A 25,230-nucleotide genomic window follows, 5' to 3' on the forward strand; every position below is an offset into this window, starting at 1 on the left:
TCAAGCATTGACAAATTTGAACGATTAAGGACAATTCTTTTCAAACTAGAGGCACTGTGAGCTAAATGATACCCCCGCCTCCCATATGAATAAATTGGCAGTGTCCATGTTTGCTCTGGAAAATTTAGAATATATATCAGATCAAAAAGTAAAATAGGAGGTCACAATGGCAATATGTAATAAAGATTCTATGAAAGTTTCATTAAATTTCCTTCAGTGGTATGAGAGGAGTTGCGGATAAGAGATGGGTACCCCAAAGCGTAACAGACGGACGGACGGACAGACGGAAATACCGATTACTATATACCCTCCCGTAACATTTAATGATATGAATAAAATCATTCAATTTTCTGTAGTTGAAACTGTACATTCTTGCTTCCATATATACGAGGGCCGTTCAAAAATTACGATGACTATGCTATTATTTACTCTTACAGACGTCATAGAGTTATAAAATTTCACAGAAATATGTATCTCAAAGATTTCCTATAAATTTTGGGCAAAATTTCTGTATTTTAAAAAGATTTATACTAAAATTATCGGTATATTAATATCGCTGATTTAGAGGTACGGAGCACGACAAAAAATTGAAGCAAAAGCATGCGGAATCCAAAATTTAACTCATTTATTTTCTATAATTCGCAATATTTTTCGACAATTTACTCAAACGTATCTTTAAATTGTTCTACTATTATGTATCTGGATTTCTGGCGTGATATTTGAAGTACTAAAAGAAATATAGTGATTTTCCTCTGATGCGATCCCCGTGAAAACGACTGTGAAAATGACGTCTCGTGAATTGACGGCGCACCACACTTTAGTTAAATTATGTGTAATGCTCGAGATATCGCCAACATAGATCCAAAATATGCATAATAAAACACGTAGTAAACCAGGGTATTCGTGACATTCGTCCACAAATAGTAAATAGGAATTTTAGACCATTAGACCTCTGTAAAATGTCTACACTGGAGGACGGGAAGAGGATTATCGGCGAAAACTTTATCTGGAATGTAAAGAACGTGATTGAGAGTCATCAATATCACACTATCTCATAAATACCTACAGTTTTTGGTTTTAAAAAAAAAAAGAATATTCTTTACTTGTTTAGTAGATTTAAAGCTTGACAAGAAATTGTGTTTTGATGTTGAGTAGATAAGATGACTCAAACTGTACAGGTACTCTTGGGAAAATGTTGAGAAAAGAAAAGCTCAATCACATATTTTTTTTAATGATGTGAACGTCGAAGATTTTGGCAATTTGCTGCTCCGTGACTAAATGATATGTCCTGAAAAATCACTCAAAATTGATACCGATTTACAACATTTTGATATGAAATTTTGTAGACCATATAAGTAAAGATTCTTTTATATTATGTGCAATATTTTTCCCGATTATGTTGTCAAATAATTTTTCTGTGCAGCAAGTCCGCGTAATTTTTGAACGGCCCTCGTATATAAATTATAAACTAAAGTCAGCCCTTTTGTAGATTACATACGAGACTGTTAATATGATTTAATACCAGATAGAGGTTGGTTAAAAAGGAAAGTTCCTCAAGGTATTTTTTAAATCTCATCCGAAAATGCAATTTTTGAAATAAATAAATTATTCTACACAATTACATGTTTATATTTATGATAAATGCCACTTAAATACTAGAAACGTTTCCTTAGTACACATTTTAATCATAATAACATAAACGACACAAGAAATATTTCAAATAAGAAAGAAAAATAAAAATGTATTTTTGTATTTTTAATCAGTCTTAACTGATCTCATAAACATATAATAAGGTAAAATAAATATTATGCATTTCATTTTTTTAATTGCAACACAGAAATTCCATTTGATATATTTATGTTCTAGAGCATGAATTTTGAAGAAGTCTACACACCAGATAATTAAACATTTGTTTATCATATACCTTATTTCAAGACGCGGACTTGTTGGAAACATTTTAATGATCATATAAATTTTTGAAGCGACATCTTTAGGTCATAACTACTTATACTGTCGCTCCTTTTACTATAGTTGGAATCATTGGATTCTATACTGTCTAGAGAACACGACTTTTTTGACGTCTTCAAACAAAGATTGGATGGTTGGGTGTCTTCTTCTTCTTCCAAGTAGAATTTCGGATGATTTAGTGGCGTGTTTTCACTTTCTTCGTCATATGAGTCACTGTCATATGGCGTTAGGTTGTCCCTTTTTCTTTGATTATAATCCTTATATTCTTTACCCTTCCTTCTTGTTGACGCACTACTATATTCTGCCCCAGCACTATGCTGTCTTAGTAACATGGGTGCATTGCTTTTATGTGTATGTCGAATATAATCATTTTTGTATCCTTGACCATGATTTGCAGCAAATTGATCCTGAGCAGAATTGGGAAAAGAGGATTCCATTCTGTTGGGATAATATGAATGAAAAGGAACACCTTTTTGTTCAGTTAGTAATGGGTCCTTCATTATGTAATGCACAGAATTATTAAAAGGATCAATATATTGGTCAGAATATTTTTGATTTATTTTACTAGGGCAAGAATGTTGATGCTCTGTCTCTACAGGGAATATATGATGGTGCTTTTTAAGACAACTTGATCTATCTGCGGCTGTATGCGGATGGTGAGATGTATTTCCCCTTCGCATTTTGGAATGTTCCCCATGTATTGGGCAATCAGGGTTAACAATGGGAATTTCTCCATTGGATGTAGAACTTTTGCTTGAATTGCTAAGATCTGTAGTGTTTTTTATAATCTCTTTTTTCAACAATGAGATTTCTTCATCTAATTCTTCCTCAGATAAGACATTTGTTTCCTCATTTTCTATTATTTCTTTTTGTTCAGATGTCACTAACATTGTATCATTAGATTTATTAAAATTTGTATTTATTGCTAATAGGGCGTTTTCTAGACCGGAGTCTTTGTCAATATTTACAAGTCTTAAATGTTTACGTCCCTGAAGATAAGCTGCTAAGTCTCCAGATTTTTTAGGAATACAAAATACACGCACTTCCTTTCGTATATCACTTGAAATCGACCCTTTGTGTGCCTTGTCAAAATAAACACACGCTATCCTTTTATCGTCGTTTCTTTTTGAATTTAATGCAAAGGTGACACCAACATTAAACTCGTTATATTTTGCGCCTTCTTCTGCTTTAGTATCAGATCCAGGAGTCCACAAAATTATGGCAGCTGGTAGGTCCTCTAGTTTTTCCATATACCATGATGCATATCCTACGTCTTTTATTTTGGTCATTTCATCCTTCAGTTTATCGTAAATTATTTCTATTTGCAACTTTATTCTGCAAAATTTAGCAAATTCCGTTGCTAAAGTAATGTTTTCTTTTCTGTTATCGGAGTAAATCAAAAGCATCTTTAGATTATCATGCATCTCTGAAATTATAAAAGAAATAAATCAATTTAATTAATATCTTGTTGTTTGTGGAGAGGGCTTAAATAGGCTATGCCTCCTGCCCAATCCTTTATGTTCTTATTACAGTACAAAATATATTCAAATCAAATCAAATCTTGTTTTTTGTACTTCTGAGAACTACTGGCAATGAAAATTCAAATCTGCACACATATACAAAATGCTCACTTGAAATTTGTCCTTGAAATTGTATCTCTTAAACCAATCAAGAATGAATGATATTGTGGAAACATTATATCAGAATATTAAAGACTTTAACAACTATAACATATTCTCTTCGATATTCTGGAATAAAAATCAGAACAAACCTGTGTCTTTTGGGGACAAATTGTTCCTCCATCGATAGTACATGTAGCATAAAATGACCAACAGTAAAACCCCCACAACCACTCCCCCTATGACAGACAGTACTGTGTTTTCAGTGTGATCATTTCTTCTGACCGCTAGAAAAAAATTTCAAATTTTATCTTTTTAAAACTCATATTGCGCTGTACCTCAATGAATTGCAAAATTGATACGTCACTCCATAGTATACTTTGTTCTGTTTGTATATAGAATCAAAGAGTAATGTTCATGCATTTATTCTAAAATGACATAAGTCCTTCACAAAATTCTAGAGATATACATGAACTTCAACTATGCTCATTCTTCTTATTTAGGGGAGCCGACTGAGATTTTATTGTACGAATACTACAATAGCGAAACTATAATTTTATGACATACATTACTTACATTGACTTCAATGTACTTGCCAAGTTTGGGAAAAATCTACCATCCTGGGATCGTCTCAAAATACAGGTATATTTACTTTAGAATTATATAGAAAAGTGTCGATTTTTCGCACTTTAAAGCAAATTATGCAAATACTACAATAGACAGGTTATAATATATAATGAGTTATACTATATTGTATATTAAATGTAAGAAACACTAAATTCGACCGTCTGAATTGCACACGAGCCAATCGATTGATCATCGTCATGAAATCAAAAAGGCTGACAGTTATTCCTTATATTTACGTGCTTTTGATTTAACATATTCACGTGCTACAAGTCCCGCTTCTGTTCGCCCTGCTCGTGATATTTTTTAACCGCATCTATAGATGAACCACTGGATTTATGTAGAAATAAAGTATCTTTACTATTTTGTAATTCTATCTCGAACGAAGAGATTGGATATATGCAAATATATTTTAAGCCAAAAATCTTGATCATTTGGATCTTTCTTTAAAAATAGGTAAGACTATATAAGATTAAAATACCAACAAAGATTAAAAGTGCTGGAATGTATCGCATTCATTATTTTCTGCAGAATATTTACTTAAAGACTGCGCTACTGATTCAACATGTCATTAATTTTTATACCTGAAAACTTTCCCTTGTTAGGATTTCCAACTTTGAAAAAGGAAGACTTTGTGAATCTACAACTATCTGAACATTTTGCATCTGTAGTAATGACTTCTATCTAAAAAATAAAAAAAATGTCAAAACTTAATATTGTATTTATAGCTTCATTTTAATTGTTACATAATAATTACCTGGTATTTAAACTGAAAATAAAAAAAAAATACACTAATTCTTCTAAAAATATTAATCTTCCAATGGTGATGAGCACCTTGTCTTATCTATTTTATTTTTCGTTCATTAAAGTCTGTTAGAATGACTTGTTGTAAGCTCATTTTAAAACAGAAGAGGCATTCAAAAAGGTATGTAAAAATACTCACTAATACATAATAATTCCCATCCACCACATCTTCAAAACAATGTCTTTGATGTGCAGTAAGAATATTTTTGTACGTTTTATTATGTTCAATGCTAAACAAGGACACGTTATATATTGTTACTGTTATAGAATCGGGTACTGGATCAAAGAGGATTGTGACGTCTTTCTCTTTGGGGAAGAAAGCAACAGCAATGGTAGACTTCCATAGTTGTGGGTGATACACTACAAGAAATAGATACATATTATATTTAAATTCTTAAAAAACCTATTGCAAAAATAAATCTCTAAAAATTGTTTTCTCTGTTCTTTTGGTTTTATAATATACACTGACATTGTTCTAAACATGAGATGGATTTGTGTTATAATAATAAACAAAAGTGGTGAATTCGATGTCAAATTCATTAGAAATAAACAATAATAAAAAAAATTAAATACTAATAAAAGGAAAATTAACGAAAAACTAATTAATACAAGTTTGTTTATCGAAAATTGTAAGAATATGAATATAATAATTAATTATGTACCATAAAAGTTGTAAATCGTGATGTTGTAAGACAGTTCAGAGTATGGTGTTTCCTCAAGACTTGTTTTCTTCTGGGAGAAGGCTTTCAAGGTAAGTGTGTATACTTTGTAGTTGTCAGATGGACATGGCTCATGGTGATAACCCATGAAACATGGAAAACTAAGAACTCTCTGAAAAAAATTTAACATTTATTATTATATGTTTAGAAGAGGAAACGTCTAAAAGCATTACAGTCTGTACCAGAAAAAAATCTAAATATTACAAATAAAATTAGAGTATGTGTTCAAGCTTGTACATAAAAAAAAATATTTTTCTCTAGGAGATAAGATATATGTATACAGAAATTAATGCTTGAATTGATATAAAGTTTTAGACATATTTGGGGTATAAACGATGCAAATACATGTATAACATTTCTAAAATATAAGAAATTTTTTACTCCCTATCATGTTATAAATTCAACCTTATCTTATAAATATTTACAATAATTTTTTCTCACTTTATACGACCTTATTAAATTTTTATGGTATATAAAATATAAAAATGACTAGATATTTAGAGCTTTTTAAGAGAAAGTTCGTTTGTATCACATTTTCCAAAGTGATTTGTTTGAAAATAAAAGCAACTTTAAAGAATTACACAATGAATGAAATAGGTATATATGTATTCATATCTTTTATGTAATTTGGTGTTGTACACAAATACAGATTAGAACATGATATGAAGATTTCATTTGATGAATTCTAATACCAAATCTGTTTTGCTGATGAAGATGAATAAGAAAGTTTTGTGTTAGTTTCAATGATTGAAACCACGCACCAAAATAAAATACACATATGTAATCAATTTAGGCAATGGACATAACCAGGAACTTGTATAAATAGATTGTGTACAATGTTGAAATGATTAAGGAATGACTCTAATTCTTGGCCAGATTATCGAGTATAATATGGTTTGGGTCAGTTTACGCTTTATAATCCGCGAAGCGGATTATAAAAAAGCGTAAACTGACCCAAACCATAATACTCGATAATCTGGCCAAGATTTAGAGTCATTCCTTATAATTTAATTTTAAAATAATTAAACAACTGGGGATGTAGAATTGTGTTGTTTTTATTATCAAATTTACCGCGCAATAATACAACCGTAGTAACGGAAGTGATGGGAAGCAAGGGGAGGTAAAAACTGATACATAGATCTAGCAGCCATGATGCTTGTTTACATGAGGTAAGATCGAGCAACTGTTTGAAGTTAAAGGTACATTCATTAAATCTGGAATTTTTCATGAATCCGAAGGACTGGAAATGAGGGGATTGATGGATACAGATGATTCAGCTGGTTGTCAAGGGGGTGTGTCTCCATACCAAACCAAATACAAAATGTTATGCGTTCCTTTTTGGAAATCAACCAATGAGAGACAAGAATACAAACAGAATTAAATTATTGACAGATAATTGAAAAGCAATAGGATCTTTTTTAAAATGGAAAAACATAGCGTTAATACGTGCAGTTTACGATTAAAAAAGAAGAAATCTTCCAAAATGAAAACAAATTACTGCAAGACCATAAACAATGTTATGGCAATCAATAGAAGTGGTGACGAAGGTAAATAAAAATTATGACATAAACCACAGTTTAAAACGAACAATATGCAGGATGTTTCAAATTACTAGGAAACACGTTGAATTACCTGATGATTTTTATCACTGTCAGGACTTGAATAGCTATAATTAGAAAAGTCCAAGAGCCTATACCGCTCGTCAAATGCGGGGTCATCGCTGCTGGAAAATGTCATAGATATTCCACCGGTATCTATACGTGATATAAACAAAGAATCCGAATACATGGCCAACTACGATTAATATAAAACGTATTATCTTCCTTGTTCAATTTTATCCTTATTGCCACTTACCATACAAAATATTTTCCAATAAAAACATTAAAAGTTCTAGGTTATCTTTTTACGAGATAATAAAGATATCATCTGCTGTTTCATGGAGACAAAATGAAGAGTCTTCTATGTATCTAATCATTTCACAATGTTATTCTAGCGTAGCAACCTGACACGTATCATGTACAAGAAGAGAGGAGATTATTGCATATTTCTCGGTTATGGTAATGCAATATCGCAGTTTATCATGTAACTTAATATAAAAAAAAACTTGCGTTGTAAAAATCGTAAAGTGAAGATAAACAGATTGTATGATATTTGTATGCAAGATTGTTACTTGAACAACAAAAAGTTTTGAAGAGGTCGGTGTTTGAGCTACTACATGTAATTTGTATTGTTTGAAGGGACTCTGAGCTATAATAATGTTTGTTATCTCCGTATATTTCATATAATTATATAAAAGGTTTAATTTAAATGTTAAGACAATTGTCTTCTTTAAATGTGATCAACAGAAATAATGGATTGATTTTGTTTAATTCGTTTTTAATAATTTTCATCAAATTCTCAATTTTCAAGAGGTTCTATACACATACCATGAATATCTTTTTTAAAAATATCTTTCGCATTATCTTTTTCAACACACTGAAGCCAAAATTATTTTATTGATTATAAATTAAAACAGGAGAAAGGCGTTTAAATAAATCAGATTTTACTTGCTTTGGTAATGTGTTGCGTCGACGATTTATTCAAATTTTGCCCCAACATCGGTCTCCATGAAAGCTCTCATTTTATAAACAGTAATAATTACTACAAAGATGGCAGTAAGGATATAACTGAAACAAACTCTGGTGACAGGCTTCTTCTGAAAATCTGAAAACAAGAATAAAACCAATTTAATTAGTAGGAATACCTGCTTCTAAGACAGACTAACCTGTTTAGTAATGTCATTGTCTGTTGTAAGTGGAATATGTTTAGGATAGAAAAATAGTCGAACAAAACTCTTCATTTCATCATCACGATGCTCTCCTACACCAACACTTGTCATATTTAACAAGGTGGATCCAGGATCTGAAAATCATTCTCAAAATGAACTCCTCAGTATCAACTACGTAGATCGGTGTCCATTTATTGCATTAGTGAAAAACATATCAAAATATTCCAATTTTTATGCACTGATGTACCAGTTAACGTAAATTATAGAATAATTATATATACATGTACTATTTAAATAACTAAAAAGAAACTGGTTAAAGATGTCCTCCCTGTCTTACTCCATTGCAACAAAAAAAATTCCGTCAACGATCTATTCATCCAAATTTACAACTATAATGAAGTACTAAATATTGTATTAAAAAATGTGACGGAGAGACAAATACACATTAGTCCAAATATTCATATCTTTTACAATTTTGTCCATTTGATATTCTACGGATATAAACCATGCCTTATAACATTATTCAAACAATTTTGTAAAATTAAGAATATTGTATACATAATTTTCATAAATAGTGTAAATTTATCATTAATTGAAATCTTAAATGATATTGGAATTTTAACACATAAATACATATACTAAGAATTAAATTTCAAAGAACAAAAACTGGTAAGGAACATATTATCGTTTTGGTTTTGCTTTTTGTAATTTTGAATAAACCCCAAGTTCTAAAAATATTGATGAATAATAAAATTTGAAAACAAAACACGTAGTACGTTTCTCTATGTCATGTTTCCTCATGGAAACTGGGGGCTCTCAAAAATTTCAAAGCAGTTTGAAGTGACTAGTTTTATAAATATAGGGACTGTGAATGAGCAAAATTCAATACGTACAGAAATCTCCATTGATGTTTGGTTTTGGCACTGTAAAGTTAAGCTCAATAGTTGGATATGAATGCTTCTCATCCAAATAATTTCTGTGCCGTCTTCTGACCACTCGTATTGAAGTCAACTCAGAAGGATCACAGTCAAAACAACGGCTTAGATTTCCAAGTGTTTTATAATATTCTTCCCATCCTGTAGAAAAAAATGTATATCGAACATATTATATTTCTATTATCAATATTTCTTTGATTTAAGTATATTATAAAGGAGAATGCTGACTCCGTGATGAGATTTTGTTTACCTTTCTTCCTCTTTATCTGGCATGGAAGAACAGTATCTTTCTCAATATTTTTCCTTGGCTATAAATACCAAAAAAGCAAAATGTCAATAAACTTACAAATTCTAAATTCTATAAATATTCATAGCGGTTTTCTTCAAAGGTTAGCGAATAGTTTGGAAGAAGAGTTCCATATTTCAAAGGAAATGAAATTTATCTTCTAGAAAAGTTTCTTTTGAGTCTTTTTTTTTTGCATGAAAGCAATTCGTTACATTTCATGTTAATGCTGACAATCTTTAATTATATTCGCATTCAACTTACTAGTATTTGTAAATACTTAAGTGAAACCTTAATTGCACACTATATTGTGCGGTTGTAACGATAACCCAGGGGAAAGGGAAGGTCCCCCACTCCCCTAATACTTTTTAAATGCGCCCTGCTACTTTAAATTTTAGGAAAAACCCTGCTATCGTGTTCTTTTATCTTCACTGTTTAATATAATTTCAATTGCAAGGTCAGACGAGGAAATATTTGGCCCACATTTTATTGTTTAAGTAAAACATAGAGATACGCCATTCTATGTTTCACCCGAACATGGACACTAGCGCATTTTCTGACGGTCTAATATTGAATTTTTTGTTTATTTTCTTATCTTTATTATCGTATACTCCTGAAAAAGAGATATGCTTACGTAGACAAACTCAACCAGGAAGAAAATATGACTGAACAAAATTGAACCATTCCTCTGAACATTTTGTATTCCACAATATACCCACGATGGATTTCTTCCTTATTAAGAACAGGGTCTGATGAAGAATTAAGAGGTCAAAATTTATTTACCGTATAATAAGGACGTGTTTAAAGTCCTTTATAGAAATATCTTTTTTTCCATTGTAGCATTTGAAATGCACTTTAAATGGTTTTAGGACTGGTCGTTTGTTTCTAGCTGAAATTATTGACATCATATATTATAAAGCAAATACAGATTAAACTTAAAAACCCACTTAAATTAGGTGCGGGTATGGTTTATTTTCTAAGAAATGGATATAAATCTGGCCACTCCTGACGATCAGAAAAAACTGCCGTTAGTCGAATGTACTGATCGAGTAGATTGAGTACTTTGTATGGTCAAATTTAATATCAAATTAAAACTCAGAGTCTGACCTTACAAATGGTAGAATCCAACGATTAATTGAATTTACAGCTAAACTCATAGATTAATTCGACTGTAGAATTTGTTAAAAGCTTGTTGTAGACTATAGGATGTTAAATTCCCTGTTACATCAATGTATTTGTCAGTAGTGTGTCATGTCTTAAAATTTGATCGTATCCAGAGAATGTTTATCAAATGTGTTGGGAGACATAAATCACATATATACAAACGATGTTAGAGTAAATTAAAGTTACAAAAGTGAGGGAAGGACAATGGAAAAACTATTCAAACATTTGAGTGGCCGTTACTATTCCTCCTCATGGCATAAACGTCGTCAATATTATAAGGCAACATTGATTGCAACATTGATTCTTTTATCTAATAAGGAGTGGATATTATTTAAGCAATAAAATGCTTTCTTTGTTTGTTATTACTGGAATAAACGGAAGCAGCTGTTGCTGAAAAAATACATAACCCACGTAATTTTTTTCTGCAATAGCTGCGACCATTAATTCTAGTAATAACATACAAAGAAAGACATTTTATTGTTTATATTTATATCTGTTTAAATTATCATTTAAAGAAGGATTAAAAAGATTAATTATTGTATTAATTATGCTAATGTCTTTATACGTTCCATTGATGGAGCAGCCACTGATCAAGAAATCTGTACAGGCGACATGCCTACTGTAGTTCATGCAGTGATTAACGCAATGGGTTTTCTTAAGAAATAAAGGAGAAAATATTCAGTGGATGTAAATATTGCCCAATCCGCACCCTGGGCATTAAACTCATGATTAATATGAGAAAAACATTATCGGGGAACTGTTAATTATAACAAGAAATCCATGTAAATGCAAGAGAATAATTTTAATTTTCACAAATGTTGGTGGTTTTGCTTGCATCATTTAGACTGCTCATGCAGTGTGGTGGAACTATGAAATTCGAACATATTTTAAAACTCTACGTACGGATATCAAGAAGTGTATTTAGTTTCATACAGAAGGCTGGATTAGTCGAAAGATTACGACCGATGAACATCCATAGGACTTTCATATTAAATGTTTTTCTTGTGACAAGACCCTTCCATGGTTACCAAGAACTTGACACTTTGGTCTTAGAGTTTGACCTATGTTTGGAAAAACTTAACCTTAGCCATATACACATGTACATGGGTGTATTCCTTGTAAGATGGAAACATTTACACACTGTGTGACTATACTCAAATCACTTACGTGGCTTTGTTTACAGTGTACTATAACAGTATTAGTAGATGATTGGCAGCAATTTCAAAGTGATGTCGACCAATACACTATACGTGGTATACGTAATATATTATTCTCTTTGGAGAAGTGAACATGCAGACTTTCGAATTCATCCATATATTACATGTACATATATACAGCAAACATAGGCCGTCACCCGGGTTCTACATTTTATGCGATTTCCAGAAGCAAAAAATGAAAGCTTGCAAAGTTGATTTAGGCGAAAGTCGTTTCTCTGAAGAGTTTTAAAAGTTAGAGAATATATTTGATATATAAAATTTGAATAATCATGACATATATAATTGAAAATGAATTACCGGTATATTAAAATTATTATTTATTTTCTTCTTTATTGTTTAATACAATCATTTTGCGTAATAACATGAATTAACCACTCTTTTCTGATCCACTTTGAGGACTTACCCCCACGCTACAATTCAGGTTGTGTAATGTTCTCTCACAATAATCAGCCAGTCCGACAGGTAGATTCATCGGTAATGGATTTATATTGGGGCAAGCCTGGGGTATACATTTGACCAGGTGTAACAGTGTCCAGACCAGCAGATTAGACCACCGTCCGTACGAACTCCCCATGTCCTGTCCCTCCGCCAACCACCATAAGCATGACTACAGGTAAATCTCAATAACATTGAACAGGAAGTAAATGTGATTGGCTGAAATACACAACAAAGCGGTGTACCCGTAAATAGGTCAGGTTAGGACAACTGTTATAAAGACAGACCCTGGTTTACGGAAATAATTAAATATCTTTTAATGTGTATTTTCGACAGGCATGATCATTGGAATAAAATATATTGTTTTCATGAAGAAAATTATCAACAATTAATTTTCAAACTAAATATATATTCCAGAGAGCGTTAGGGGAATTCCCATTTTATTAATATCAAAAGATAACACGTCTGTCTGATATACAATACACAAAGGTTCTCTCTCTCTCTCTCTCTCTCTCTCTCTCTCTCTGCGTCCCAGAGAAGGAAAGGAGGATGTGAGAACGCATAGGAGCATCAGGCAGAAATTTTAGGGAATTGTTTTCTTACGCAGAACAAAATGTTTTGGCAAACAAATCGGCTAGATTCAATTTCAATTTTAGCAAATAGAATATTAAGTATGTATAGTTCTTACATTTCATCTTGCATAAATTAAAAATATTTTTAAAAACCAGATATATAAAACATGTAAAACCTAGCTTGAAATGTTTTAGTTTATTCCCCTTCCTTGTACATGTTGTAAATTAGAGAGAGTTTCATTTGTTGGTGGAGAATTGAGTCTCTCTCTCTCTCTCTCTCTCTCTCTCTCTCTCTCTCTCTCTGGTAGTAAAAAAGGGATTGTGCGAGAAATCAAAGGAGTATCAAGCAGAAATTTGAGGAATATTATTTCTTATGCACAAAGAAATTTCAATTTAGCAAATCGGCAAAATTTCAATTTCAGCATATGGGAATATAAATTTAATTTCAAGATCCTTACCGCATATACTCGTATATTAGAAAGGGCGTGACTGGAATTCCGATCTAAATAATGAAAAAAAACTACACAAATGCACACATAGCAAAGGAATATTACTTCTTGGAGTTCTTTTTTAGCATGTTTAGCTCTCTATATCTTTTAATTTCATTCAAGTACTCATAGCGAAAAATGTTGAAATTATTCTCCAAAAATTCGAAAAGCCTAATTTTATTCGTGGTTCATGCATGATATATAAGCACATGGATATTTCACAAACTACCCAGTGCTTATATATCCGATGAAGAACCTTCATTTTTAATAGAAATCCGGATTAAATGTTGCTTTTCTTTGTAATAAATAAATCCATAAATAAATGGAGTTCGTATATGATTTGCTTGATATTCTCTCTCCAACACGATCTGTATACAGAAAACAACCAAACACGCTTATACCTTGTATAAGTAACATAGGTAAAATTGAATCATGTGGCCTTCGTTCTTGATGACATGACCCAGAGATAAAGAGATCAATACTATGATATTGCTTATTTGCGACTTCCTTGATCATTTCGCGGAACATGAAATCTAAAGAGCAAGTACGCTTACTCCCTGCATTTATTATGTGTACAACGAGTTTCTGTTTCGGTCGAGACTTTTTTTATTTCAAATTTAATTGTTTGTGATGAATTTGATTCGGATTTTGGTTGATAAAGAACATAAAGACGTTTACCAAAAAAAACAGAAAAAAAAACATCAAAATAATATTTAAGTGGTGACTTAGTCTCTTGGTTAAGCAAGAATAAAGCTCAGGATGAATTTCAGTAACTGAATTCTCAGTAGAATAATGATTTATTTGTATTTTATGTGAAAAGGTATGTATCCTTAGTTCAAACATGACACAAAAATGAAGAAATTTCTGGCATGATATATTTATTTGCAATCATTTTGTACATTCTAAATTTACCCGATGGAAGTTATCACGTGTTATATTTTGCATTTAACTATTCCTATATCGTAAATTAAAAAAAATACACATTTTATTTCAATAAATTCTAGACATTTGGTCGATTGACTAAAAACTTTTTTTCAAATTGGGAAAGTTTAGACCATTTTTAAAAACAAAATTGAGCTACACAAGCATACACTTTGCCTACTATGAAACTGGTAAAGTTTAAGAAGTATTTTATTCATAATATACAAAGTGTACAATATGAATATGGATTGAACAGCAGGCCAAGGGCCTATATTAGTTCTCTCAATTAGAGACCAAGGTACAATTAAATTACTTTACATATTTTAAGTTCCACAAAACATGTATTATAGATTAATATTGAGAGAATTATAAAGAATACATAATTGAAGAAAAGTTGAGGGGAAAAATGCGTAAAGAAAACAATAAAATAAATTTTAAAAACTGCTAGATACTGTAAACCCCTATTCCTAGAGAAAACGTTAATGCTATTCATGTAAATTATTTGTTAAAGACAAGAAACATTCTGTTCTTTATTGTCCAGGGTATGACCAATATAGATGCAATTATAATGATATATTTAATGAACATTAGTGATAACCCCATTGGAAAAATTGTCAATCCTACAAATATTTCAACTGCTAGACGGATATGTTGTCAGGCACGTAGCAACGGGGGGGGGGGGCAATTTTTTTCAAACATAGCTTAAACTATTGAAATGTTCATTGAAAGACTGGTTCCCCCTCCCACTTTTAGCTAAAGTAAAGTGATATAAGGATGTAGTTATTGTATGAAGAAAATTTGATACTGAAAGACGTATGTGTTGAAAAAAGTTTGCCCTCACCCCCCCCCCCCCCCCCCACACACACACACACACACAGACACACGAAATATGATTTTCGAGTTTGGGCAAATTTTCCTTTTTTTTCTTTGCTTGTCAACTTTTTTCAGGAAAGTATTTTTTTTTCTTTGGCTGCCCCCTCCCACTTTCAAAAACGATGCTACGTCACAGGTTGTTTCTTGAAAAAGTGCTTTGACACTGGAAGAGAAATTCAAAAATGAATATTAATATTGAGAAACATAAATTATTTTGTTCTCCTCATATTTGTCACTTTGTATAGTATATGCATGTATTGAATTATATTCTTCAAACTTTTATCCGCAACATCCTTTGAAGATTAAATCATAGGCGTCGGAACTGGGAGGGGGCTTATAACTTTATAAGCCACCCCCCCACTTTTTTGCAAAAAATATACATAATATAGGCATGGAAAATTGGGGTTAACCTTTTTTTGTTGGTTTAGCCCCCCCCCCCCACTTTCAATTTGCTTCCGACGCCTATGTTATCGAAGGAGTCCTCCCACATATATGTATGTGTTGAAGTGTTAATTGAGATTTGTATGAAAGAGAACAGTCACATATTAATTCAATATATAAAGAAAAAAAATTCAGCCAGTTTGTTTTTTTTTAAGATATTCAAGGCACTAATTGAAAAGAAAATTTAAAGTTTTTTTTGTGCAAACCCAATTAAACTATTCGTTCGATAAAAGTTATCAATACGTAGCTTTATCGAAGGAGTCCGTCCACATACATGTATATGCATGTGCCGGAGTGTTAATTGAGATTTGTATGAAAGAAATCAGTCACATATAAATTAGATGTAAATTTAAAAAATCACCCATTTTGATGTTTTAAACAAAGATATTCAAGGCACTAATTGGAAGGAAAATTTTGCGATTTTTTTTTGCGCATACCTAAACTAGTCTTTCGATAAAAGAAATTATCAATACGTAACTTTGTCGAAAGAGTCCGTCCAGATAATTCATTGATTTGCATGAAAGAGAAGTAGTCATGTATTTATTAAATTTGAGTTAAATATTTCATTCACTCCGTTTTTAATTAAAACACTAAATAAAAGAAGTTTATAATCATATTCTTAATTTTTTACAACAAAATGACTAAGTTCATTTTGATCGGATAATTTGCTAGCCACCACAATGTTTTACACTGCATTGCAGTAGAGTGCAGTATGGTGTACTTCTTCTTATATTTCAACAAGCACAAATAATTTACTAGTCCACGATTTTGAAACATTTCCCACCATCCACCCTCCAATGTTACCCTAGCTTTATATACAATTTTCTCTTGCGGCTGATTCGAAGTTGCAAATTTTGCATAATGTCAGTTTCATACAAAGTTCGATAATCAAATTATGCCCCTTCGAACAACGTAGACAAAACGATTATGCAAATGTTCAAGCAAAACTAATGAATATTAGGCTTGTATACTATATAAGACTAGAGAGTCACTCACGAAATAATTCTGGTCTAACACATGTTTTTGAGTTTATCGCCTGACATCACGGCGTCAGGCACTACTAAGGATCAATATTTCCTAGGTGCGAAGCTAAGAGGTCACAGTTAGTCAGCAAAATTTTGTACATGGTGATTACCTTCGGATTTTGTTACATGCGTTTCAGCAATAACAGTCAGCAGAAAAATAACCACATTGCAGATACAACACATTGATGTATTTATTTCCTTTAGCTTAAATTTTAGCTAGCAGCTAGATATTTCGTGCGAGTTCTTATACGGACATGTCCGTTTGACCTTTTTTCTGCGTTTCTATACTACTGGATTAGTTCGTTTGTCTTTTATGTAAGGGGTGACAAAATCATTTCGCGCCAAAATGTCACGTGTGAGTTTTTCAGCCCTTTTCCTGGATTATTCTATTGGATGGAAATGAAAACTGCATGAATGATATAAAGTATGTTCGTTTTTGTCGGAATCATGGTTGAGGTGTGGAAAAAAAAACATATCGGTGATATTGTGAAAAAAGAAAAGAACGATTTGATTGGTTCTTTATTACGTTAGCATGTGCGGTAGGCATCAAAAGCCAGAAAGTTAATTTGATCTCCAGACAAGGTACACAAGATAGCAAACTAAATGGCAATCAAATCAAAGTATCCAATCCCAACAAAGCAGAACAAAACAGAGTATATAGACTCATGAAAGTGTCCTCTCACATTTCAGGATTGAGAAACTTTATTACCTTTTTTGCTGTTAGAAATATTTTTGATGTGGACCCCTCATCCCTGGGAAAAACTTTCAGAATCCGCGCCTGCATGCCGCCATTCATATATCGCCGTCAAGTTTGTTGGGTCATTAATTTAAGCATATATAGGGCTTTTAAATTATTTATCCCACGTTTCCAACAATCTTTGATCGATGCTCTGCATTGGCGTCGGAAGCAAATTGAAAGTGGGGGGGGGGCTAAGTGTAAAAAAAAAAAGTTGTTGTACCTCCAAAAAACCTGACAAGCAAAAAAAAAAAAAAAAAGGAAATGCTTTTCCCCAAACAAAAAATCCTATTTGGGGGGGGGGGGGGGGTAGAGGCCAACCCAAGAAAGTATTAAACATATTCTGCATGTTGGTCATAACCGTAACCATCCCCAATGTCTTGTAGTTATCATATTGTCTTCCTCAAAGCCTAAGCTGTATTCAGTTGAATCTAATTTATGTAACCTTTACATATAGCCATGCTTTCCAGCATTTTAAATCAATTACATGTACATTAGTTTTTCCCTTATTTACTTCACCCTGTAAATCCAAGCCTATATCGGGTTCGATTTGTTATATATATAGTGATTTTTATATATATAGTGTGTTCGTTTTCCATTGCTCTGATGAGTATCACACAACTTAAAATGAATGCATGATGTTTTGTGCAATATCTTCATAATTTACTCTAGTGAAACAATTTAACCCCCCCCCCCTCCCAATGTAAACGTTTATAACGTATCATGCTTATAGGTTCTATAAATATTGATGGCATTAGTCAGGCAAGCTTTTTGATAAGCTGTTACTTGTCACTCTAAACAAGTACTGTTACCTGGCTAAGTAGAACAGAAAAGCACCTCTGGTTGTTCTACAGAGTAATTTGGCGCTTTGTTTGATTGAACTATAAACTGTTCACTCATCTGCTTAACAATATAAGTCATACTAATTTTAATGTGGCACTTAATTAATATGTTTATAGTGGACAGTACGTTAAGCATTGCAGTGCAATGATATTTTTATCTAAGAGCATCTAGTTCGTTTTCTTAAACTTTTTAAAAAGAAGAAAAATAAATTTTAAAAAGTGTTTGTTTCAACGTTATCTTTAATTAAAAAAAAAACATGTAATGTAAAACAAAATTGGGACTTATTAATCTTTGATTGACATTACATTGCAATAGTGCAATATAAGTGTAGGTAATTCTTATTAAGAGAAGAAGCAGTAATATGCATGCGTACAATTAAATAAAAATTAAATGACTCAACAGTCACATAGTTCATTTTTTCGGAATATATTTCGCTATATATATATCAAAATACTCGCTCGATAAAATAATTATCAATATGTAAGTTTGTCGAAAAAGTCGTCCCACATACAAGTAAGTGCTGGAGCGTTAATAGAGATTTGTATGAAAGAGAACAGTCACATATTTTACAATTACGTAAATTTAAATTTCATCCAGTTTGTGTTATAAAAAGAGATTCAAAAAGCACTAATTGAAAAGAAAATAGGGATTTTTTTGCGCATAAAACTAGTCGTTCGATAAAAAGTTATCAATACGTAGTTTAATTTATCCATAGGCATCGGAACCACCACTTTTTTGGTAAAAAATATACTTTCAATTTGCTTCCGACACCTATGTAAATTAATATACCATAAATAACCAGGGCAGGTAATTGAACGTCACATTCAGATTATAGGCAATAAAAAATAACTTATTTTGATAATAAATGCAGCGGATCTTTTAACAAACCTAGATTCGATCAATCAACGACTGATACATTTGTACATACAGACGGGTTTTTTTAATGTTCTTAACCTTGTATTGTGTGCGGACGTTTTGTATGGGCAATTTTTACTTCATCCCCAGTCTGAATATATTCTGTTTGGTTACAACACTATCTACTTTAATTTAGAATAAGGTTATATAGAATAGATAAAGCCTGCAATCGATTAAAGCTACATATGCCGTATTTACGAAAGCCCAGAAGGCTCATTCGAGATTCAAGTTTCGAAATACGAAATTCAAAATTCGAGATTCGAAATTCGAGTTTCGAGATTCAAGATCCAGATTAACCAATCAAAAGGCTCATTCGAGATTCGAGTTTCGAAATACGAGATTCGAAATTCGAGTTTCGAGATTCAAAATCCAGATTAACTAATCAAATACGGGTTCAACATTTGATTACTGTATACAGGGTTATTTTCGCCCCGTGTAATTTTCGCCCTTTCACACATGCAAACAATTTTGCCCCGTTTTAAATTCGCCCACTCATTTATTACGAAAATAAAACGTGGGCGAAAATTTCCCTGTATACAGTACTTCCCTTTATTACGTTTTATCTATCAATAAATCGTTTAATATATCTATAACAAATGAGTCATTTGAATAAATTACAATACAAGAAAGAGTGTTATATATATTAGAAGGAAAGTTAAATAATCATTTGATTTTTGATCAGCAAGATATACTTCAATTTATATTATGACTTCTTAAATATTAAATAGAATACATATATCAGGAATATATATATTTTTGCATTGTCTACTGTATATAAAGGGTTGCTGACATATTGATACAGTTATAAATAGTGTCTAAAGATTAACAAAATCCCCACCCCTACCGGCAAAACCTGCCAATTTTTACCGACACTGAAAATGTTACTTTAAAACTTTGAAAGGCAATGTAGCCTTGATAAATAAAAACCGCGCTCGTTTTCCTAATAGAGGGAATACATTAAGATAAAGTTTTCAATTACTTATGTTCATCTAAGGCTTTGATTTCTTGAACTAATTAACAATTATATATACAATACAGATTGCAAATATGAATTAGAATAAATGCAGCATTCATTTTATCTGATATCAAACAGTAGATTAGTCTAAATTAGCTGCAGAACTATAGCGTGTTATGGTTTTATATTTTAGTCTCTGACCATAGCGTTATGGTCAAAGACTAAAATATACTCGGTTTTTATTTATCAAGGCTACAAGGATTTTGTTAATCTTTAGTCACTATTTATAACTTTATTATTATGTCAACAATCCTTCATATATAGTAGACAATGCAAAAATATATATATTCCTGATTATGTATTCCATTTAATATTTAAGAAGTCATAATATAAATTGAAGTATATCTTGCTGATCAAAAATCAAATGATTATTTAACTTTCTTTCTAATATATATAACACTCTTTCTTGCATTGTAATTTATTCAAATGACTCATTTCTTATAAATATATTAAACGATTTATTGATAGATTAAACATAATAAAGGGGAGTAATCAATGTTGAACCCGCATTTGATTGGTTAATCTGGATTTTGAATCTCGAAACTCGAATTTCGAATCTCGAATTTCGAACTTCGAATCTCGAATGAGCCTTTTGATTGGTTAATCTGGATCTTGAATCTCGAAACTCGAATTTCGAATCTCGAATTTTGAATCTCGTATTTCGAAACTTGAATCTCGAATGAGCCTTCTGGGCTTTCGTACGTATTAGTGTTTTATTGTAAAAGTAATAAATATGTGGTGTCTCATCACGTTATATAAGTTATATATACTAACACGCAAAAGAAACGCAACAAGCAGTGATTTACAAATGTTTGATTTTTTATCTTATGATTTTCAAAAGCAAATAAAGTAAGGCTAAATTCATTTTTCAGTACATCAGAGATTTGATAAATATGTTAAAAATTTATCTGTTTACTTTACTAAGTAAAATATGACTGTTAAAACACCCCCCCCCCTCCCAGCCATTTTTAAAAGTAAAACGTGCAAGACCGCCCTAAACAACAATTGCAGCTTAATTTCTACGATACAATAGGTTCATTAAAATCGACATCTCAGCGAAGGAATTATTCTTTGATATTCTTAAATGCCCGTTTTTCAGATAATTAGGTCGAATTTTCTATAACTTAGTCACTCCTTTGAGTCTATAAGGGACACAGACTCAAGGAGTTCATTTTGTGCCCCTCGGATTATCCTCAGGGATATTAAACACATGTCATATGTACAGTCTTCAGATTCCCAGTTTTGGTATAAAACCAATACATCATATACCAAATTGAAAGAGTGTAAAGTTTCTATTACAAATATATTGGATGATTCCTTTTCCGATCCAATGTCTTCGGTTTCAAAATGTTCTGTGCGAAACTGTAAAACCTGTGACATTTTGATATAACTGACACTTCTTTCACCAGTAATCTTACTGGACAGAGCTTCTATACCAAAACTTGGGAAAATCTGAACTGCAAATCTTCTAATGTTGTCTATGGAATAGAATGTAATTTGTGTGGACTTATTTATGTCGGTGAAACCAAGGGATCGCTTAACAAAAGAATATCAGGTCATCGATTTCAAATAAATCATGGTGATCAGCAGCTTTTATATAAACATTTTAATTCACCTGATCATTCTATTTTATCAATGAAAGTTAGAATTCTGGAAAAGATTTATCACCACACAAATAGTCCGTCGTTGAGTACACCTTTCCGTGGACAACGTGAAGAATTTTGGATAAGGAAACTAGGGACAGCCTTTCCCTATGGATGTAATGACAATGTCGATAGTGTTGGAAATCTAACAAGCCCCCCAGGTAGCACAAAACATTTTCAAAACATTTTATTGGTGTTGTAAAAAGGTTTTTTCGAAACATTTCAGACTAAACATTTTAAAAACATTTTAAAAACATTTCCTCTTCTCTTTATAACATTATAAAAACATTTTTAAAATGTTTTCAAGAAGCTTATGATGAAATCCTTTTGGAACATTTTTCTAAAATATTTTTGAAACGTTTTAAAAATGTTTCAAAAGGAATGTTTAGCTTTCAAATATCAAAGATTTTTATATTACGTTTTAAAAACGTTCTAAAAACATGATATGAAACATTCCTTTTCCATAAATCTTAAACATGCATGAATACGTTACTGAAACATTTGGAAGGAACGTTGTCAAAATGTTTTTGAAACATTCTTAATAAATTTAAGGAACATTTTTCTTAAAATTATTCTAAGGGTATGTATACCTTTCAAATATTAAAATCTTATAAAACGTTTTAAAAACGTTCTTAAACATGAAATGAAACATTCTTTTTCTGTAAAACGGAAACATTCCTATACGTTTCTGAAAAAAAATTGTAAGGAACATTTTTAAAATATACTTAATATTCTTAACATTCTTAATATTGCTGTTAGTTATAAACATTAAATTCCGGATATTTTTCGGCCTAGGCAGTGAAAATGTTTATTTAAAACATTAACTAAAATAATTATTTTCACTACAATTGAAACATTTTAATTATAGTTTTTGTAACATTTTTTGGAAACATTTTCAAAATGTGTTTTCCTTTTTTAAAGACTTCATTTTTCATTGCTGCAACATTTTTTAATGTTATTTTCAAAATGTTCTTAAAATATTCAAATAATGTATGATTGCGATTTTCCTAAAATTTAGTTTATGAAAAAAAAGAATGTATAGAAAGAATAGTGTTGAAATGAGGAATTGTAGTAATCTTTTAATTGAAAGATTTTTTCCGGTATTTTATAATGATTTCTAGTTTTGGCTTATTGTTTAAACAGACATATATAAAATCCTTTAATTAAAACAAATCAAAAAATCAATAAATGAAAGGATAGGCAAACACAAAATTTAAAATATAAATAAATGTAAAAAATCATAAGCATTTGATAAAACTCTTAATGTTTTTTTTTTAAATGTTCTTCATCAAATCTGTGATCCACTCCCAGGATTTTACTCTGAGGCATTAGATAGGGATTGGCACACTGGTCAGTTTCAGTGTCATGATAACCTATTATGCAATTCTCCTGCTGGGCAGCGCGTTAACAGAGTATAGTGGTTTGCAGCTTATCTAGGCCAAATTTTGAATTCTGGTAAACAAGATGTGAGCGCTTACTCCGTGCCGATTTGAATGAGAAAAACCACAATAATAACCTCGGGTTTTATTAACTTTGAATGGTAAGAATTATTCCTTTATCATAGACTTTAAAAGATCATTTAAAAATGACTTTTATACTACCAGTGCATGATCAATAACTTTGTACAAATGTATGTAGCATTAAGCAATGACAAAGCGTTAAGGTTATATACACATGTATTTGATTTGATTATTTCATTCTTAAGTCAACACAATTATATCCTTGATTCAAGTATTCGTTGTCTTTGTGAAATGTTTTAAAATCATCAAACAATATGTTGATTTAAAAATGAAATTTCTTTACAGCATGGTGTTGATTGCATCATCCGTATTTTCAAATCCCCACATTCAAAAGACCCGCCTTTGGTGAAGGCAAAGGTGTACGTAAATACTATTACTCTTCAATAATATTGTCATAGTAATTACTTTTCTGTTTTTTTCAATGCAAATGAGGAAAAAACTTAAATTTGATATAATTATTTAAAATTTTTTTTGTATATTTTCATTGATCATCTTAAGATACATTAGATGTAGAACGCTGATACAAACACAATTCTCCTTATCTTTACAGGTTGTGCTATTCTTTCCAAGGGGCGGATTCCTTATCAGCCTTTTCAGTGTATGTGATTCTAACTAAGTCTTATAGATCCGCCGCTCTGTTCGACCTATACTGTGAACATAGAATTTCTGTGATTCTGTTCTTTTAAAATTCAGTGAATGGATTAGACGCCGTTTTCACCCTTTAAAAACCCGGTGTCACAGACTCGAAAGAAAATAAATTAAAACTTGTACCGAGAATGGAATTTAAATGTGATTAACATATTGAATATGGGTTTGTATTAAAGGTTCAAAATTTAATATAATTTGTGTTTATTTCTTTTAAAATATAAATATATCATTATTTAATGAGAAAAGTAAAATTTCAGTAAAAATACGTTTGTAACCTCGACGTGAATGTTTTGAAAACGTTTTAAAAACCAAACAAATTAAACGTGAAAAAAAAAAAAAAATCGAAAATGTTTTTGTTACATTTTATAACAATGTTATGATAACATTTGTTGAAATATTTTGTAAAATGTTTTAAAAACATTTTAAAAACCATACAAAATCACGTGATTACAACATTGTTCAAAAATGTTTTCGTAACATTTTAAGAAAATGTTCCAGAAACATTTGCTGAAATATTTCACTAAAATGTTTTAAAAACGTTTAAAAAACCATACAAATTCACGTGATTAAAACATTATTGAAAATGTTTTTGCAACATTTAAAGAAAATGTTTTGACAACATTTTGCTGAAATATTTCACTAAAATGTTTTAAAAACGTTTAAAAAACCATACAAAATCACGTGATTAAAACATTTTTAAAAATGTTTTCGCAACATTTTGAAAATGTTTTAAAAACATTTTTAAAATGTTTTTGTGTTAGCTGTGTAATAATGTAAATGTGATGGGACTTTTTAACAATACTCAGAGACGTAAGCGTAGTCATGGACATCGTTCGTACAATAAACCTGCAATACACGACGTCTCTTTTGATTCATTACTACCTTATGTAAATCAACAGTTAGGTCTACATCATATTCGAACCAAACTTTACTCTGTCCCTTTGAAACTTTTAAATAGTCTTCTTGAAAAGACCAAGGAACATCCAAATTTAGATTCCTCGACACCTGAATATAGGCTCGGTTCTGTAATTATGGATATTGCACATCATAGGCTT

At 31.2% G+C, this 25,230-nt stretch overlaps 1 protein-coding gene across 3 annotated transcripts; it reads right to left on the reverse strand.

The window, feature by feature from the left end:
* Positions 1-1,815: 1,815 nt before the first annotated feature.
* On the reverse strand, positions 1,816-12,722 carry LOC134257677 (uncharacterized). 3 transcript variants are annotated; one of them, XM_062740269.1, is made up of 9 exons: positions 12,504-12,722; positions 9,687-9,744; positions 9,395-9,577; positions 7,367-7,488; positions 5,678-5,846; positions 5,155-5,375; positions 4,796-4,895; positions 3,740-3,874; positions 1,816-3,394 (listed from the first exon to the last, which is right to left on the reverse strand). In XM_062740269.1, exons 1-9 carry the CDS (start codon positions 12,672-12,674, stop codon positions 1,965-1,967), a joined length of 2,589 nt encoding a protein of 862 aa, XP_062596253.1. In that variant the 5' UTR covers positions 12,675-12,722; the 3' UTR covers positions 1,816-1,964. The 3 variants fall into 3 exon arrangements, with proteins under 3 accessions (XP_062596253.1, XP_062596252.1, XP_062596254.1); XM_062740268.1 differs by lacking the exon at positions 7,367-7,488 and adding an exon at positions 8,499-8,635; XM_062740270.1 differs by lacking the exons at positions 9,395-9,577; positions 9,687-9,744; positions 12,504-12,722 and adding an exon at positions 8,499-8,579.
* Between the last annotated feature and the right edge of the window lie 12,508 nt (positions 12,723-25,230).

Source organism: Saccostrea cucullata, unplaced genomic scaffold (assembly GCF_032062105.1).
Source record: "Saccostrea cucullata isolate Sc308-1 unplaced genomic scaffold, CSIRO_AGI_Scuc_v1 ctg850, whole genome shotgun sequence".
In the NCBI taxonomy this organism is placed as follows: Eukaryota; Metazoa; Mollusca; class Bivalvia; order Ostreida; family Ostreidae; genus Saccostrea; species Saccostrea cuccullata.

What these genes read in the sequence shown, in the direction of transcription:
- LOC134257677 (XM_062740268.1), bottom strand. Translation starts at nt 12,674, where the DNA reads ATGGGGAGTTCGTACGGACGGTGGTCTAATCTGCTGGTCTGGACACTG. An exon ending in ACAATGACATTACTAAACAG is followed by an intron (nt 5,847 to 8,498) that starts GTTAGTCTGTCT and finishes AATTTTTTTCAG; the next exon opens with AGAGTTCTTAGTTTTCCATG. An exon ending in TTTGTCCCCAAAAGACACAG is followed by an intron (nt 3,395 to 3,739) that starts GTTTGTTCTGAT and finishes TTATAATTTCAG; the next exon opens with AGATGCATGATAATCTAAAG.